This window comes from Dichotomopilus funicola (genome assembly GCF_033296635.1).
Source record: "Dichotomopilus funicola strain CBS 141.50 unplaced genomic scaffold C8A04scaffold_22, whole genome shotgun sequence".
In the NCBI taxonomy this organism is placed as follows: Eukaryota; Fungi; Ascomycota; class Sordariomycetes; order Sordariales; family Chaetomiaceae; genus Dichotomopilus; species Dichotomopilus funicola.
In genome coordinates this window covers 346,375-364,199 of record NW_026944043.1, presented here as the reverse complement: position 1 = coordinate 364,199, position 17,825 = coordinate 346,375, and the positions used below count along the sequence as shown (strand labels likewise).

At 53.7% G+C, this 17,825-nt stretch overlaps 4 protein-coding genes across 4 annotated transcripts; 2 read left to right on the top strand and 2 right to left on the bottom strand.

The window, feature by feature from the left end:
• Positions 1–182: 182 nt before the first annotated feature.
• On the top strand, positions 183–2,679 carry C8A04DRAFT_36465 (uncharacterized protein; the record flags this gene model as incomplete). The annotated part of the gene is made up of 5 exons (XM_062783536.1): positions 183–960; positions 1,053–1,928; positions 2,012–2,152; positions 2,223–2,451; positions 2,637–2,679. The coding sequence occupies 5 exons, from the start codon at positions 183–185 to the stop codon at positions 2,677–2,679; spliced, it is 2,067 nt and encodes a 688-aa protein (XP_062638072.1).
• An 855-nt stretch (positions 2,680–3,534) lies between these two features.
• On the bottom strand, positions 3,535–6,464 carry C8A04DRAFT_11302 (peptidase family M49-domain-containing protein; the record flags this gene model as incomplete). The annotated part of the gene is made up of 11 exons (XM_062776913.1): positions 3,535–3,803; positions 3,871–3,982; positions 4,038–4,230; positions 4,289–4,323; positions 4,392–4,555; positions 4,606–4,731; positions 4,791–4,843; positions 4,897–4,924; positions 5,000–5,137; positions 5,275–6,146; positions 6,340–6,464. The coding sequence occupies 11 exons, from the start codon at positions 6,462–6,464 to the stop codon at positions 3,535–3,537; spliced, it is 2,115 nt and encodes a 704-aa protein (XP_062638071.1).
• Positions 6,465–11,589: 5,125 nt separating this feature from the next.
• C8A04DRAFT_11340 (P-loop containing nucleoside triphosphate hydrolase protein) lies at positions 11,590–12,358 on the top strand (the record flags this gene model as incomplete). The annotated part of the gene is made up of 2 exons (XM_062776929.1): positions 11,590–11,811; positions 11,918–12,358. 2 exons carry the CDS (start codon positions 11,590–11,592, stop codon positions 12,356–12,358), a joined length of 663 nt encoding a protein of 220 aa, XP_062638070.1.
• Positions 12,359–15,811: 3,453 nt separating this feature from the next.
• On the bottom strand, positions 15,812–17,484 carry C8A04DRAFT_11330 (2-oxoacid dehydrogenases acyltransferase-domain-containing protein; the record flags this gene model as incomplete). The annotated part of the gene is made up of 2 exons (XM_062776925.1): positions 15,812–17,208; positions 17,277–17,484. The coding sequence occupies 2 exons, from the start codon at positions 17,482–17,484 to the stop codon at positions 15,812–15,814; spliced, it is 1,605 nt and encodes a 534-aa protein (XP_062638069.1).
• Between the last annotated feature and the right edge of the window lie 341 nt (positions 17,485–17,825).

Sequence of the window (17,825 nt, the reverse complement as noted above, 5' to 3'; positions counted from 1 at the left end):
CCGCAGCCTCCGGCGTGAGAATTGCGGCCATTCACGACCTCAGCCGTCCTCAATTGCGCGCAACACAAGCACCACAGTTCCCGTGGGCCTGCTCTTCTTTTCTACTATTCCAGTATTCCAAGCTTATTGAGTCGAATCAACAGACGACGGGCTAAACCACCGGCGGCTGCTCTCACCCCGCCATGGACGGCCACTTCCACTCCGGCGACCGCTTCTCCGGCCCCGGGGATGCCTTCCACCGGCATTCGCACAGCACAGCAAACCCCCTCGCATTCAATTTCTCGTCCATGATGCATTCCCAGCTGGACCCAGACCACCACTCGCAGCAACAGCAGCAGCAGCAGCATCAATCCGGGGGGTCGACTGGTACCAACGCCTACGAGTCTCATGACGATCTCTGCGTTGACCGCTGCGCCGGCGTGGGCCTCTACAATGGCTTCCAGCAGTTCAACCATCGCGGCGGGCCGGCCTCGATCCAGAGCCACTGGGCACGCGGGGAGCGCTCTCTCGATTATCACCACCACGACTTCTCCATGGGCCTCGGCGCTCTATCGATGCAGCAGTTCCGCGACGCCGCCGGGCTGGGACACCACAACAACCTCTACCACCACCAGCAGCCTGGGGATGCCGCAGCAGCAGCAGCAGCAGCCTGGTACTGCCATCCCATGGATTCTTCATGCCTCCCAGATTCCTGTGCCCCCGACTCGTGTATCCCCTGTGTCGACGAAGACTGCCGTTCCCGCGCCGACAGCTGCTGTGATAGCGAGTGCACCATGACCGACAAGTGCACCGACGTGGCCTGCGCCGACACCGAGGACGCCTGCACCGATCAGACCTGCCCCGAACGCCCTGCCGTCTCCTTGCCGACGTCCGAAGTTGTCAGTGGTGCGGCGGCCTTGATCTCGATCAACCATGCGCCGGACGGGTCACCAGCAGACCACTTTGACTTACAGCAGCGAGGTAAGAAAGACTTTTTCCTGTGTTTTTGGGCCCTGTTTTTGCGCTTGATATTCTTTGACTCGGTCAACATCTTGCTCATTGCCAAATCGTAGTCATGGATGACTTGGACTTTAGTCTTTCCAACCCGACATCGCAACAGCCCTTTATGCTCCCCCCTGATATCCTCCCCGGGCAGCTGGGCAGCCTCACCAGCCACCTCCTCGTTGCCCACGGCGATACAGCGTCATCGTCTCACTGCACAGAACCATGTCCCCTGGATGACCCCGAGATCTACCAATATTGCCACATGCCTCTTCTCAACCACACGGTCAATCCATTCGGCCAGTTCAACCCCGTCGGAGCAGACTTCCAGATGAACCGTGGCTTTGTCGAGTGCGGCGCTGAGATCCACGACGCCGAGTCCTTCCTGGCCCATTTCAACGCCCAACATCGGCAATACTTTACCTCCAACACGCCAACCCACTTCCGCCCCTCGGTCCCGCCAGGACCAATACCATCACCATCACAACAGCAGCAAATCATGCCCTCCACGGAGGTCATCTCATCACCCACCACCCCCCTCGACACCTCCGACTCCGGCCGCTCCTCAGGGACCCCATCCCCTTTCACCCCACTCTCCAACAGCATCGATATGACCGACGCCGCGGCCGCGGCCAAACCAGACCCTCCGCTCCATCTCCGCGGCACCTCCATCTCGTCCTCCTCGGCCGGTCACTCGCTCGACCCCAACGCCGAAGAAGAGCACCGGTGTCTCTGGCGCGAAGAGGGCTGCTCCGCCATCTGCGGCCTGCTGTTCGCCGACGCCGAGGAGCTCTTCAAGCACGCTTCGGAAACACACATCAAGCACGCGCAAAAGGGCGCCCAGGGCTTCCGCTGTGGCTGGGACGACTGTCCGCGCGCTGAAGCCGGGGCCGCTGGGTTCCCACAGCGGAGTAAAATTGAGAGGCATATGCAGACTCATATTGGGCGTACGTTTTTTTTTCTGTTTCTTTCTCCGTTCTCTCTCTCTCTCTCTCTCTCTCTCTCTCTCTCTCTCTCTAACCTCCCCCAGACAAACCTCACATCTGTCCCACCTGCAACAAAGGCTTCTCCGCCAAACAAGCCCTAACCCAACACATGTTCATCCACAGCAACGAGAAACCCCTCGTCTGCAACATCTGCCACAAAGCCTTTCGCTATCCCAGCGCCCTCAGTACGTTTCCCCCCTCTAGTTTCCCCCTCCCCCCAAAAAGACTAACACTAATGTTCCGTCCCCATGTCAGCAATGCACCAAAGAGTACACTCCGGCCTGAAACCCCTGAAATGTCCCATCTGCGGAAAAGGTTTCAGCGAGTCCTCCAACCTGTCCAAGCACAAGCGGACTCATGAGGTGAAGGGGCGGTTTACGTGTACGGCGGCGGGGTGTGAGCGGAATTTTCATCGGCAGGATCAGTTACGACGGCATATGAAGACGCATAGCAGTACGCAGCAGGGGTTAGGGTTAACGTCTGGGTTGGGGGTGGAAAGAGAGAGGAGTGGTAGTGTGATATTGGAGACGGCATCTGTGGGGTGAGTTTGATGGGTCGGGTCGGGTTGGGTTGATATCTTGCTTTGTTTTATTGAGGGTTGGGGTGGGATATAAGGAAACACGCGGGCTAATGATGGATCATGATTAATGTGTATGTTGTATCACTCAGACACACTTTTTGGCCGGTGGAAAGGGGACATCCAAAAAAATAAGGAAGGGAAGGAAGCAAAGGAAAAGGGCTAAGGTATGGGCGGACATCAAAAAAAAAGTTTGAGAACAGTACGGGTTGCCTGGTGATGACCACGGTATTATTTACTTCCGTTTCGCTTACGTGATGTTTTGGGAACGATCGCAAGAAAGCGGCGAGAAAGGGATATGTGCCTATTTATATATATATACCCGAAATCTACACACCGAAGATATCACTTGAATCCATCTTTTTCACATGATCAAGCAACGTAAATGCAAGGGGAAAACAGCCGGACGGGGCTCTGAAGTGGCAGTAAGCTGGTATTAAACGACTTGCTCAAGCCGGAATACATACCTCCAGTCATTTGTATTTAAGCACATGCAAGGGCCGTATATTTTTGTATGTAGTTACATAACTACCTAATTCTTAATTCTTACTTCTTCCCCGCTCTTTATAATCGTAGGGGATAAATGTCTCTTGCTACAGCAACTGAGGACCCTTTTAACCCCGTGACTGTTTAAACCCATATCCTTTATGTTGATTTACCGCTTAATAACCGGCCACCACCTAGCTACCTAATTTATCAACGTATAAAAATATCACCTCTTACCTCACCTCGCTTTTACACGTTTTCCACTAGCCCAAACACTGTAATCGGCCTCTCAGAGTATGAATAGAGAGCTGACGTCCTCAACAGCTGAAGGAGGTATATCTAAGCTATCTCTTACATCGCTCACAAATCCACCGAGCCATGTTTCGCCTGTCTGCACACAAGCTTGCTTACCCCCAGCCACCATCCTCACCCGTATACCCCTCACAACACTGCTCGAAACGCCCCCTTTTAAGGTTTCAACGCCGGTGCCCCACCCCCATCCAGTCACACATCCCGCTCGGCCCAGCTCTGGATGATCCCCTCCAGGCTGGGCTCGTACTGCTTGAGCGTGACTTGGCCCGTGGCCTCATCCAGGAACGTATTGGCCTGCACAAACACCTTGCGCGGTTGCTTGTTCTTGAGTACCACGTCCCGGATCTTGGTGCCCCAGTACTCCAGCCCGACACCCGACATTTCGCCAAAGAACTTGGTGCCGGCCTCGACGTCCGCGGTGGCCTTGTAAATGTGGATCTTCTGGAGGAAGTCCGCAACCGCTAGAACATATTCCTATTAGTTTCTTCTTCACTCATATCATCGAGCACTTGATATCCGTTTGCTTACCCTTTCGGCCGCTGGTCAGAATCTTGGAACGATCAAGGCGAATGATGAGATTCGAGAGGTCGTTGTTCCTGTACTCCAACCTGCAGAAATCGTCGCCGGCTTCGAGGAAGGACTGCACAGGGTCAGCAAGCAGACTCTCGTCATCACCATCTCAGCAAGAGCCCTACCTTCAGGATGGCGAAACGAGCCTGGCAATGAGGCTGGCCCCACTTCTGGCTCCTCGGATCCCAGAATTCAACAGACGTCAAGCCCGCCCTGGCCATTTGGAGATACGCGATGTAGAGAACGTCGCCGGCCTCCCCATCGATATCAACCGTTCCGTCGCCAAAGCCGAAAATCTTGAGGGCCTTGAACTCGCAGCTGCGCACAAACGGCGTTAGTCTGATAGCGCAAAAGATGTCATGGTTGAACCACCTACCTCAGATGCATGGCCACCAGTTCGGCTCGGCATTCCTAATCAATGGTCAGTTACCATCCAACTGCCTATCTAGACATTTCGAGAGAAAAAAAAGGAGGCAAACCTCATATGCGCCGGCAACACCCCCGAAAACGGAGCCCCAGGTCTGGCCAGGCTTGTACCAGGTAGTAACCGGCTTCCCAGTCAGGGGGCTGATCGGGGGGTTCTTGACATCAAAGTTGTAGACACCTGGGGAAGTCTCTTGGAGAAGTTTCCCGCAGCCGTGGCCTGGCGAATGTTAGTAAAATGGTACCTAATATAGTCTTCCTCATACGTACCCGTAAGCTCGTGGAGCCCAACTTGAACCTCAAAGGCCTGGTCGCGGTACTTGTGCCACAGCTCCAAGTCCTGCTCCGAGATGAATGGTACCTTCTCATTCGGGGCTTTTGCGCTCAAGACGTTGCCTGTGTACCTGTTAGACATATTCACCCAAAGCACACTGGTTCAAGAAGCTAAAACCTACCCAGGCTAACGTTTTTGAAACCCTCCGACTGCCTGATATCATCGTAATTGGGACTACAAAAGGTTAGCATCCAAACCTCTTTCTACATCCATTTTGCACCACACACATGTTGATACCCGCAGGAATGCCAGAACCTAGATATCACAGCCAGGGTTAGAGACAATCTCAAGCTGCTACAACGCCAATTTTCAAGCTTAGGACAAACTTACCGGCAAAGGACAAAACTTCCAGCGAGGTGAAGTCAGGCGAGAGGAACTTGTCCTTCTCAAACTCCTTGTCCCAAGGCAAGAGCGGGATCAACTCAGGCGCAGACCGCACCAACTCGCCGAATGCACGAGTTCTCTCGACTAAACAGCGGGTCAGTCAATCAAAGGGTTACAAAAACCATGTCCTCGAGACTCGGCGTAGAAACCTACGGTTAACAACTACCAAGGTTAGTTAGCAACTAAACTCATACCACAGAAAAGCTCATAGGCTCACTCACCTGCCGCAAAACCTTCCCACTCTCCACGGACACCAGCAGGATCCCGGTACGTCTCGATGAAACCAATGTTAGCCTCAACCATTGGGCCTTGATCACGGATCCATTGCCTCTGGCTCTCCTTGAACGAGAGAAGAGAGCCGTCGTAGAAAGAGTCGCCGTACGCCAGATGCATCTTCTTCTGGGTCTCGTTGTCGGCATTCTCAGCCGCCTGCCGGATGTACTTGGCAATGTCCCCCATCTCCTTGGCGTAGTCGCCATACACCAGCTTGACCGTCTTGCCCTCCAAGAGTCCCTCCCCAATCGTAAAGGTGGTGTCCTTCCCGATGTCTCCGCCATTGCTGGGCACGCTGGTCGTGGCCGACGCGATCAGCAGCTCGAACACGCCATCTTCGGTCTTGCGCAGCCGAGTGTTCTCCGGGAGAAGCTTCTTCTCCTCCATCCATTTGGAGACCGCCGCAACCTCGTCTTTGGTGATGCTGGGGGAGTCTGGGTAGTACGTCGTCAGGTGGCCCTCGTCAGTGAAGCCCAGGTGCAAGAGCCCCTGCTTATCGGACGAGAAAATGGCGCCATTGGTGGCCTTGTAGTGCTTCTCGGCGTCGGGGGATGTCGACGCGAGCGCGGAAAAGACGGCCTCGTTGGTCCGGGGGATGAACTTGGAGTCACCGAAGCTCTTGTAGTTGCCGCTGTTGCCGAGGAACTGGGCGGCATACTCGAGGAACGCCGTGAGGTCCTGCTCATCGACGCCAGCCTTTGCGGCAAGGGCCTTCCAGTCTCCGTTGGAAGCTTTGTGAAGGGCGAGAATCAAATCATAGATGTGCTCGGACTCGGGCGAGACTTGACGCAGCACGATGCGGTTTCCGGCAAAGGAGGCCCTGCATGGTTGATTTGGTAAATCAGCAGGGGGGAACTAACGTCTGGTGACTACACTACATGGGTATGCATGGGCATGGTTCACGTCCGAAGTGTACGGCAAGACAAGAAACCGGTAACGGACGTCCCATGTCCCAAATGTCTTATCTGGGCTAGATCTGAGAAACAGGAATTGGTGCTAGATGTAGTTCTTACTTGCTGATGAAGTGGGCGTAACGCTTCTGCTTATCCGTCAAGGCGTCAAAGTGCTTCCCAATCTCAAGCCTGACGACGGATGGCGGGGCATCAGCCAGGTACTGCGCGAGCTCTTTAGCGTTCATGGCGAAGGACCGGCGGGGTTGAGACGGCAACTGTAGGTTCTGAAAGCGAGAGAACGGTGTTGGGCGTTGAAAAGCAGGACGAGACAGATAATGAGGGCTTGAAATCCGAGAAAACCTCAACCCTCGGGATCTGAGGGGAAGCAGTGGTAATGAAAGACGCATTGAAATCCAAGCAGGCAGCACGCACGCACACACGCAACCAAACGACCGGGAACTCGCGGCTTCCAAAGGAGCTTTCGCAATCCCGTCTCTTTCTCCAACTGCCCATTTTGGCATTCGTTACCTCAACTTACTGGCTGGCAACCCCGCCAACGGCACGTGCTCTGTCCCCAATGGGGTTTGGTCGACTCCCTAGGGCGGGGAAGCTGGGGAGCTGACGCGACAACACAAAAGGGAGAAAAAGGGGGAACAATAGCAACAATAAAACTGATGCGTCACAGAACCAAGGTCGAAGCTTTTCAAAGATAAGGTTGTGATGAGGAGGAGTATTGTACCATGGTGATCATTGCCTGAATTTGAACTGAATGCAAACCAACAAGATCTTGTGAGGCTGGCTGAGAGTCGGGAAAATTGTCGAGGGGTTGTTTTTTTTTAGTTCCCACTTGATGCGGGTCATCCAAGACTCAACGCTCTCACCTAACCACTTCCCCTGCCTACATAGTACATTCTTCATCAACAAACCTTCATTTCTTCTTTGAATGTTTCAAGACTCTTTAGAACTCAGAGGCAGATTTGCTACCGAGGTACTAAATGTTAATAAACGGTTGGAAAAACACAAGAAGCGATGGCAACGAAACCACAGACTTAAGACTCTCACGTGGCTCTGTCGTGTGAGTGTAACACCAGATATGCCCTAACAAATATATCCCCAACCTCATGAACCACGAAGCTGACACGCCGTTGGCGTTGCCTTGTCCTAGTTGACACTCCACAAGGCTAGTCGCTGAAGCATTGAAAGGGTGACTATCAATGTCACAACTAAAAAAGGAAACATGCATTCAAGCAGATTCAGTCAAATACGTTACTTGGAACCTCACCGGAGGCTCGTCACCGGCGAGTTGACGACCCCACCATTTGTCAGAGTCGTTTTCATCCAACGCAAGGTGGGGGTCGCTGGAGAAGAAAGGTGAGAAAAAAGAACGAGGGGTCAGCTTCCATTCAGGAACTGCCCACAAGCGGGGCATCTGCCGAAGGAAAAAAATGACCCTTCGGAAGCTGCTTGCGAAACCGACCCGGATCGCCGTCAGCTTAGATTGTGAATCAAAACAATGGAAGAGTCCAACAAAAGGATGGACCGGTGACGACGGGCGAGGGATGGTGACTGGGAAAACAAAACAATAGAGAGGTAAAGCATGGGGGGCAGACAAAGTGGGGTGGTTTGCTGGGCCCAACAATACGCCGTCTGATGATACACACCCTCGCTCTGGCCAAAAAAAGCGGCAGACCAAGTCCTTGGATAACTTACTTTGCTACAAAACTGAAAAAAGACCAAAAAGAATAAATCCAGAAATTGAAAGAAGACGAAAAAGAGTAAATCAATCAAAAATTTATTAAGATTTGATCGAATGTTAATGGATTGGACTTAAGCTATATGTTTTAGTGTGCCGCTTTTTTTGGCCACAGCGAGACACCGTACAGACGTGTCGATGAGTGGATGACAGCTCGCTGCTGGTCCCATCCCCCTGGGCTCGGCTGCTTCCATGCCGATGAGTTTGTCGACCAGACCTTCGTTGTTTGACGAAAGGGGCTAATTATAGGTTGGGGTCGTCGCGTACGAACAAAACCCTGGAAGGAAGTAAATAACTCAAGGGATAGGATGGATGTCTGCCGAGCTGGCCTCCCGTTGTCAAACAGGCAGCTGAAGTGATATTTAGCAAGTTCGTTTTGGTCGAATTTGTGATACTGGCTAGTCGCGTTTTCCCCGTTTCGCCCCTCCGAGCGTCATCCGGCCCTGGTTGATGGAGCGGCAGGCCCCTACAATGGGAAGGGTCATCACCCGACATCGAAGTACTTCGTACTTGGCCGCCATTCACACACCCACTCACCCCTCTGGGGTACCAGGAAGAGCGATTCCGGACCCAGGTTTGCAAAGGAGCTAACGTCAGCACCTATTTTTGAAAAGAGCCATGCGTAGCCCCCATGGCGACGAAGCTTCGGGGACGGATGAGGACACGTCAATAAACATGAACTTGCTCTCTCTCGCGTTCTTGTCGGTTGCCAAAACTCTCATAGGAGCAACGAATTGCTACTGGCGAACTGGCCACCTCACGACGCCAAGCGAAGACCTACTTGATTTTTGCCGATTACTTCGTCTTTTGTGACGCTCTCATGCAGGCAGTCCGCGAGAAAGAGGAAGTGGCTTTCCGAGGCATATTGACTCCTTGAGGCCATGTCCTGTGGATACTGTGATGAATCTTGCAGCCTTGGGCCTGTGTTAAGAGACAGGCAATGGAGCCTGCCTGCAACTGCACATTCTGCGCCGCGCGCGGGCGGTCGTTGCCGTTCGAGCTAAAGCAGCAAGCAAGCAGCTCGGAGGCTGGGCTTCAAAACGACCATGACCGCTCACCTGCAGGACGCGGATGGAAACTCGCCAATGCACTTCGCTGAATTGGAAAGAAAGCTGCAGGACACTTCTGATGCCCTGACTGGATCCCGCGTTGTCGGCTGGGAGCTTGTGAATTGCTGACCAGTCCTTTTTTTTCGCTCGCTCGTTCGCAGAGGTGTTGAGCCGCTGAGCGGTGAGGGGCTCTCTGGCGGGAGGAGCTCTTGAGGGAGGAGGGGTGTGCCAGTTTGCACGACAGCCCCGTTGCAATTCTGGGGTACAGGAACCTTGCCAGCCTGGTCCCCCATCGGTTCCGCCCCCCGCAAGAAGGCTAGCTAGCGCGTCGCGGGACATGCGAAGCTATTCCCACTTCCCGTCGCCAAGGTTCGCGGGTAGAAGCCCTCACCTCCCGTTTCTCAAGAGAGGTTTTTATCGAAGGTGGGGTCAAAGGCCGCAAAAACGGCCGGTGTGTTGATGTTTGTTTCTTGTTTCATGTGCATCTGTTTTTCTCCGAACCCCGCAAAAACGAAGCGGGAGAAAAGTGATGGAACCAAGACACAAGGGAGGAAAAGGCGTTGAGGAGAGTGTTGAGCAGCATGACACCAACGTCGCACCGCCTTTGTGGCGCTGGGACACCGCTGGTTGGAAGCCCGAAGCTGGGAAGACGAACGAAGTTGTTCTGTTGTGCTTCGGCGAGTCTCTGCCCAGGGGTTTGGTTTTGTGGGCTAGGCCCAAAACTGGACATGTCACGAGGCCTCTGACCATGAGTGGGCTGTGGTCGGCCGGTGCTTTTTTCTTCGGTGAGAGTTCGATCTCCATTCCCCACCCCCGTCCCCAGCACCCCACGGTCTCCACCATCCCCATCGAGTTGCGAGGCAGGCGGTGCTTTTCTTTCATTTCATTACAATTCTTCCAGTCGTTGGGGGAGCTCGCTGTAATTCTTCACGGCCACCACATTGAAGCTGGTCACGCTAGTGTACTTTTGCCTTTTCTGCTTCTTCATTAACGCTTTGGGGAAGTTGTCAATGAAGCAAAATTGCGCCTGCAGCTTGGTTCGTGTTCTCGAATTTGCGACTCGGCGACCTTCCCATTCTCACCCCAACGACCCCCAACTTCGCTGGGTCCGGACACGGACGACCCCCCACGCCATCCCGAAAATTCGGCAAGTGACCCAAGGTCGCCCCTGTGTCTTTGCCATCATTCAAGAATTTTGCTTGCCCTGACTCCTCTTAGAGGAGCTGCCCCCCAACACCGGTTTTGATTCTTTGAACCCCTGGGAGACGCGCTGGACCTTGAGATAGTTACCGACCGTCGTTTCTTTTGGATGAAAATTCCAAAAGCACCGTAGCCCTTCGTTGACGATCTTGTTGAAGAACAGCAGCAGCAACATTGGGTTGTGCACTAGTAGCAGTTCTTACCCCGCGGGGATCACGGCCCTTCTCAGTGTTCGTCGATCTCGGCCTGGCAGTTCTCGATCCCTCATCCCACGCTACTGCTCCATGGTGCTCCGCCCAAAATTCCCCTGGGGAACTGCTGAAAGCCCGAGTTGCAAGTACACGACGAAGTCGCGCGGAACGTAACTCTTTGGCCAACACCCCCCCTCGCTGCACACGCCCGCCACGCCAAGCAGCGGATTCCACCAGTCATCGGGCGGCTTGGAAAGTGGTCAGCCGCCAATGGGGTTCTCGCCCGGGTGAGAATTGAGCAAGTCACCCCGCGAAGATGCGCCTTGGGAGCACGCGAGAGGTGCGGGCCCGCTCATGCATTGGGGTCGTTCGCCCAATCCGGTGGTCATGGACGTGTGGATGTGGAAAGTACATGTACTTTGTACGGTACCCGGCCAGCCGACATGGATGATCGATGGCAATGGGAATGAATGCGCTTGCATCCCGCGTGCGAGGGCCAATTCGATCCGCAAAAAAATGGGACAGACAGTCAGGCACCCCGACCCCCTTGACAGCGGCCTGGGCCCGTCAAGGAAAGCGTTAGGTCATCGCCTGGAAACCCGTGGGTTCGGCGCCCACTGAGAGCGTCAGGCTTGCTTATAAGCCACCCACGGTCCGCGCCTTCGCCCAGGTCGTCCTTTCTGGCCTCCCATCTGGTGTCAGTCTCGTTTCCGCCGTGTTGGTTGCATTTTCCCCCTTTCGTCATTGTTGGTCTTTATCCTCCTTCCTCGATTCATAACGGTCACGTCCTTTTATTCTTTCTTCTTCCTCAGGCCCACAGGCTTCAACTCACTTACACTCATCCCTGGCTGTCTTAACCTGGCCCGGCATCACACACTTACGACATAGCACCTCTTGACAACTGCCAGCTACTACCAAGCTGCTGATACAAACTCTTGTCTTAAACAAGGCTTTGCACGAACCTTTCAACAACGAAAAATACTACAGTACGCTATGCAATAGCACTGGCCATTGTACAATTCCAACAGAGCCACAAACTCCACTGTGTTTGCCCTCCTCCCGTTCAAGAGAGAAAGAAAGACCCGACCATTTCCGACTGCCTTCCCACGTTTTCACCATGCTTTCCTATAATACCCCCGTGGCTGTCAACGGACAGCGGCCATCGTCCGCCGGAGCCATGTCATCAGGGCGTCAAAGTATTCCTTCGTCACCGACGGCCGCACGCATCCAAGCAGCGCTTTCCAACAGCATTATGATCAATAACGCCACACCCACCGCAGAGGCCCAAGCCAAGGACCAACATATCTGGCTGGTTACGGGCCCGGCAGGATGTGGAAAGAGTACTGTCGCAAAGCACATTGCCGACTCGCTCAATTTTGAGTTTGTCGAAGGCGATGAGGTATGTTTGCTTTTTATTCCTCCGGTGCAAAGTCAACAACAAGCGGCCCCACATATCAACCCCTAGACGCATGGATACTAACCTACACCTCTCTCCCAACTTACAGTTCCACCCCGAGTCAAACGTCGAAAAGATGAAGAACGGCATCCCCCTCACCGACGCCGACCGATGGGACTGGCTCACCGTCCTCCGCGAAGAATCGATCCAACGGCTCAGCGGCGGCAAGACCGGTGTCGTCCTCACCTGCTCCGCCCTCAAGCGCAAGTATCGTGACGTCATCCGCGTGGCGCCCTACTTCACGCCCAACGTCCACCTGCACTTCATCTACCTAGACGCCACCGAGGAGGTGCTGCTGAAGCGCGTGGCTGCTCGCCAGAACCACTTCATGGGTGCCAACATGGTCCACAGCCAGTTTGAGGTCCTCGAGCGGCCCAAGTCGGACGAGACCGATGTCGTGACTATCAATGTTGACCGCACGCTGGATGCGGTCAAGGAGGATGCTCTGGATAAGGTTGTCAAGACGATTGGTGATATTCAGTCCTCATGACGGGGGGGCAGGATTAAAACTTAACAAAAGGGATGAAAAGGCTTTAGGAGAGAGCACAAAAAAGATATGAGGACAAGAGATGCGCATGGTAACAACGCAGCTCGGTAATTAGGAAGGGGGTTGGGGGGTCGCGGCATTCGGCTAAGGGGGGTTGCATCAGGATATGGAGTTGGATTGGTTTTGGTTCCTTTCTTGGATACGGTGTTTGGTTGTTTCAATCTGACTGAGTGTTGGACGACGTTGGGGTGGAGGATGGACGTGTTGTCTCCACGTTGGACGAGCCTCACTTGCATGACATGGCAAGTTTCCAAGCCATGTCCCGGGGAGCTGCTCAGGGGTTGGGTTTGGGGACCGTTGGAAAGGGTTTTAGCTGGAGAGCAGCAGCGGTATAGCGAGCAGGTGAACGTGCGATTACAATGCGAACATTTTCCTGCCCCCACGTATTCTTTGGTTTTGGTTTCCGTCCGACAATTGAAATGGTTCTTAATACACCACTTTAAGACCTGCATAAGACTCACTCACAACTCATCGATCCGACTTTAACACACAACATCAAGCTGCTCGTCCAACAGGAAATTGTCGATTAATTTCAACGGCTTTGAAGGTTTCCAACAACGACAACATAGTTTTCTCCTTTTTTCTTGTTCCTTCTCATCTTCCTTTCTTTTTTCTGTACATACATACCTATTAACACCGATCCCCTTGCCTCTCCGATAACGATAAACAATTTCGCAAGCCCGAGAAGGCGTGCTGCGGGACGAGCCGTAGCCCCAAGCCGCAGCCGGACAATCCCACGACGAGCAGGGCCGAGCGGTGATAACTGATACCGGATTTTGGATTCTCCCTTCCAAGATCTTGGCTGGCGGCTCGCCACCCGACGCGGCGGTACCGGTGATGCACGACAATCTCGGGGATTTATCGGAGCGGTTGCAGGTGATACGGTTGACAGCTGCAAGATGCGTTTGTCTAGACGGTAGCCTTATTTTCTAGGGGTGTTTCCTGCGTTTCTCTCCCGGACCGTATTCGTCATCCCTTTGAACGGCAACAAATAACTCGGCCAGGCCAGTCTTCCAAGTTTATCATCCACAGAACAAGGCAACCTGCAATCTTGGATTTCTTAATGCCAAACCGAGCACTTACACAACGTCCAATCAGCAGAACAGGAACCCCCAACCGACCACCCATTGCCATTTGCCAATGGCCAAACCGCCGAGACTCGGTGAGCCCGTCAAATTGTCGAACATCACACCCACCTTCCCCCACCCTCATGACATACTCTCAGACGGTCGGGTGTCATGCCGTGTTCCGTTGCTAGTTCCATGCATGGATTTTAGCCTGGGTATTGGTTGGTTGGTTGGTTCTGGGTTGTCTTCTTCTTTTTTTTCTTGCTCGCAGAGTGACGACCAACTCCTGCACGCAAGGATACAGCACAGATGGATGGGCTGCAGCGGAGTTCATGCTCCCAGTCCCGTCTTCTACTTTGGTTTTCACATTTCCGCTTTCTTGTAAGGCACACCAAGAACAGGGCAGCCAATTAGGCGGGGTTGATTTTTCTCCAGACGCCACCCCCATGGAATCCGGCACATTTTAGGTCATTGTCATACACCAGTGAGACGGCCGTAGGAGGTGATGATTCGGGACCCTTAACTAAGCGGCTTGGTGACTTCAAGATTCCTCAAACGTGTTTACGTGGGTAGTTAGGCCACCCCTCCTCTATCAATACTTACACCCACTGCAATATCCGCACTTCAGTTGTTGATTCAATATCTACAGGTTTCAGACCACAATATCTGTACAGCCCTCATAACCCATTCTAGACGCTTCTAGCCACAAAATGGATTTGGGGGTTTGAAAGTTGCGGTGTGCTCCAATGGCACTTTGACACTAGAAGATGCAACAAACCACCGCCACCCCTCCTCATATATTAAATTAAAAACTCGGTACTTGGTTTGGTAACCAAGATGCAAAGGTGTCGCTCACCGGGTCTTGGCCAGACCCAAGCCACATTGAAGAAAATATACCCGAATGAGATGGTTGGTTGTGTTGTATCGAGAAGCTGACCACTCACCGGGCAAAAAGGGGGGAAAGCTCGGAGGCAGTCGTGTGTCTATGAAGGTGGCCTTTCATTCTCACAGTTTTGTCTTTGTGAGGATGAGGCTCGAGCCGAAACGAAGAAAATTAAAACGGGCTTAAATGGATCAACACTGGAAGAAACAATTGGTAAGAAATAGGAGAAAAAGAAACAGTGGGTTCATAAACTACTACGAAGTAACTGGGCAAAATTTCCATTTGTTGCGCTCCGCGGGGACAGTCCAAACGAACATGACGGGATCGTGATGATAATTATGCAGCAAGCATGTTCTCGATGAGGGGCTATTCGCTCCCACTCCAACCACAATTTGAGAACCGCGCAGGAACCACTTCTAATGCAACAATGCGCAGGGCAGCGAAAGTGAAATTCACCATGTTGGGATTAATTTTCAATATGCCCAGTGCAGTTACATATGGATGCATGGAAGTACCTGTACGAATGGTACTTGCGGGATTTCAAACCCCCTACTATGTAACAAAAACCTGGAATATGGAAACAACCAGAACGGGAGAAAACACACAAGACACACAAACACACATCTTCCGGATAGGAAATGAAAATGCACACACCGATAGAATGCATCTATGGACGGATATGTGGGTTGAAGCAGGGGGGGACTACTAATAATAACCCCCTGGATCGGGTCGCTCTCTCCTCAGTTCTTGTGTCTGTCTTCCGACTGTGTCTAGTGTACGGTGTATCTCAGCAAGACAAAAGATCAACAAATCCAAAAAATTCCATTCGGGCCTGCTCTCCTCCGTCTTCCTCCCCATGGTCAATAAACACCGCAACTTGCCCACCTGCCCAAACAAGGACTGTAGTGATGTATAACCGGGTTAAGCGAGCGCGGGTTCGGCGGAATGAGCGGACAATGGAAACGGCGAGAACGGGTAAGGCGGCCGGGTGAATTGGGATTCGGGCACACTGCCGCCAAGGCAGGGCAACGCGAGGCAAAAAAAACAAGTCGAGCGGATGCTGTCCTCGGATTCCCTTTCGTGCTGCTTGAAGCGGCTCTTGCTTTTCGTCTTGGTCTTTTCTTCCGCGGCCGTTCTTTTCGGCCATTTCGTTCGTTTGTTCGATCCTGCAGAGCCCATCGAGGTGACCTCGGGCTGTAACCGTATGCTCACGCGCCCCCCCTTTTCTCATCATACTCCTCCTCCCATTGTACATACGCCGTTCGGTCTTGTATGAGCAGAAAATAATCCTGCCCGTGATGCCCAATGAGGCGGAGAGACATCGTCCGCCTCTTGCTTCACCACCACTCAGGGTTGCTCTCTCCCTCTTCCTCTCTCCTCTTCTCGTCTCTCACCCAACTCTTCTGTCCCCAACTCAATCTCGACAACACCCACTCCCCTCCCCTACTACCGCAAATGCATTACCATAACATCCGGCTCCTCCACAATCGTCCTCACCACCTCAGCCGCCTTCGCCATCGTGGCCCCGTCCACAACACGATGATCCGCGCTCCAGCTAAAATTGCACACCTGCTTCCGCACCACCTTGTCCTCCTCCCCGGGTACCGTCGAGAACGCCGGCACGGTGCGCATGCGCCCGACCCCCAGGATCGCCACCTCGCGCTCGACAATCACAGGCGATAGGTAGGTGCCGCCGATGTTGCCGATATTGCTGACCGTGATGGTCCCGCCGGCCATGTCCAGCGGGGAGAGCTTGCCGGCGGCCGCGAGGGCTTGTAGCCGGGTTAGCTCGGAGGCGATGTCGAGGATGTTGAGGGCGTTTACGTTCTTGATGACGGGGACGAGGAGGCCGGAGGGGGTGTCCATGGCGACGCCGATATTGTGTTGGCTGCGGTGGATGAGTGTGGGTTTGCCGTTGTTATTGCCGTTGCCGTTGCAGTTTCCATTCGCGGTAGTGTCGACGTCGACGCGAGCGTTGAGAACGGGGTACTTGTATAGTGACATGGAGACGGCCTTGATGATGAAGGGTAGGTACGAGAGCTTGCTGACCTGACCTTCGCTCAAGCCGGACTTGGCGAGGACCTTGTTCAGGCGCCCGCGGAGCTCAACGAGCGAGGTGAAGTCGACTTCATCAGCGTAGAGGAAATGGGGGATGTTGAGGGACCGGGTCATGGTCTTGAACATCATTTCTTGTGTCCGAGTGAGCGCAACGGGCGTTTCTTGCTGTGGGCCCGCGGCTGTTACCCCTTGTGGTGGTGCGAGAGACCCGAAGCCTGTGGGGGAGGTAGGAGTCTGCTGTTGTTGTTGCTGTTGTTGTGTGTGAGCAGCGTTCCTCTTCTCGACAAACTTGTAGATATCCTCCTTGAGAACCCGGCCATCCCTGCCGGTCCCATCTATCTCGGAAATGTCCACCTTCAACTCCTTGGAAAGGTGCCTGACCGCTGGTGTTGCGAGCCCGGCGTGCTTCCCCTTGACCTTGGGTGTACCGTCCGACTCTTGCTTCGTCAACACGGCCACCTGTGATGCTGCTGTTTCTTCGGCTGCTGGACGGACGGGGGCCTGGGTAGTAGGTTTGGACTCTGCTTGTTTTTGTGGAGGCTCAGAGGGCGCTGAGTCCCCTAGGTCTTCCCCATTTATATCTCCCTGGATGTCAATGTCGACAAATGGTTTTCCGACCTTGGCCATCTCACCCGCGTCATAGTGTAGCTTCTTGACAACCCCGGCGAATCGGCTGGTAATTTCAACGGACGCCTTGTCGCTCTGCACCTCGCATAACGGAGAGAACTCCTCGACGCGCGCCCCGGGCTCGACGAACCATTGGATGATCTCGCATTCGACGATACCTGTGGAAGATTGAGATTGGTTAACATGATTGGTAATTGTGAAAGGAGTGATCACAGGGTTCACATACCTTCTCCAATATCGGCAAGCAGTACTGGCTTAATTGCAAGAAGAGGCCGCGACGCATGAAACGACCTCGCCGTCAGCGCGAATGAAGGCGGTAACGGGTGAGACGAGAGAGACGAGAGAGATGTGCCCGCGGCACCCGCACGGCGAGCAAACCCCCGGTAGACTTGCCATTGCTGGCGGACTGCGCGAGAACTGTGGCTCCAAAACATCTTGAACAAGCACGAACGGTATTACCAACGGTGGTTTGGGAAACAGTCAGCTTGTCGCACCGTGGAAAGGAATTCAATTAATTTCCGCACGAAGACCCTCCGAATTCCCCAGGAACTCAAGCCCAGTCGAGATGAACGGCGGGTTCATGGCCATGGCTTGCTACGGCTTATGGCTCTGCTGAATGACGTTGAAAGCCGAGCTGTTCAGGGGTTTGGTTGGGCCCCGCGGATAGCCGAGCCCCGGGACACCGTCAGAACAGCAACCCCGGATGGCCACAATGGCGGGGAGCTGGGGCCTGGGCTCGCTGGGGTCCGGTCCGGTGGGGAGCTGCCGGGTGCGT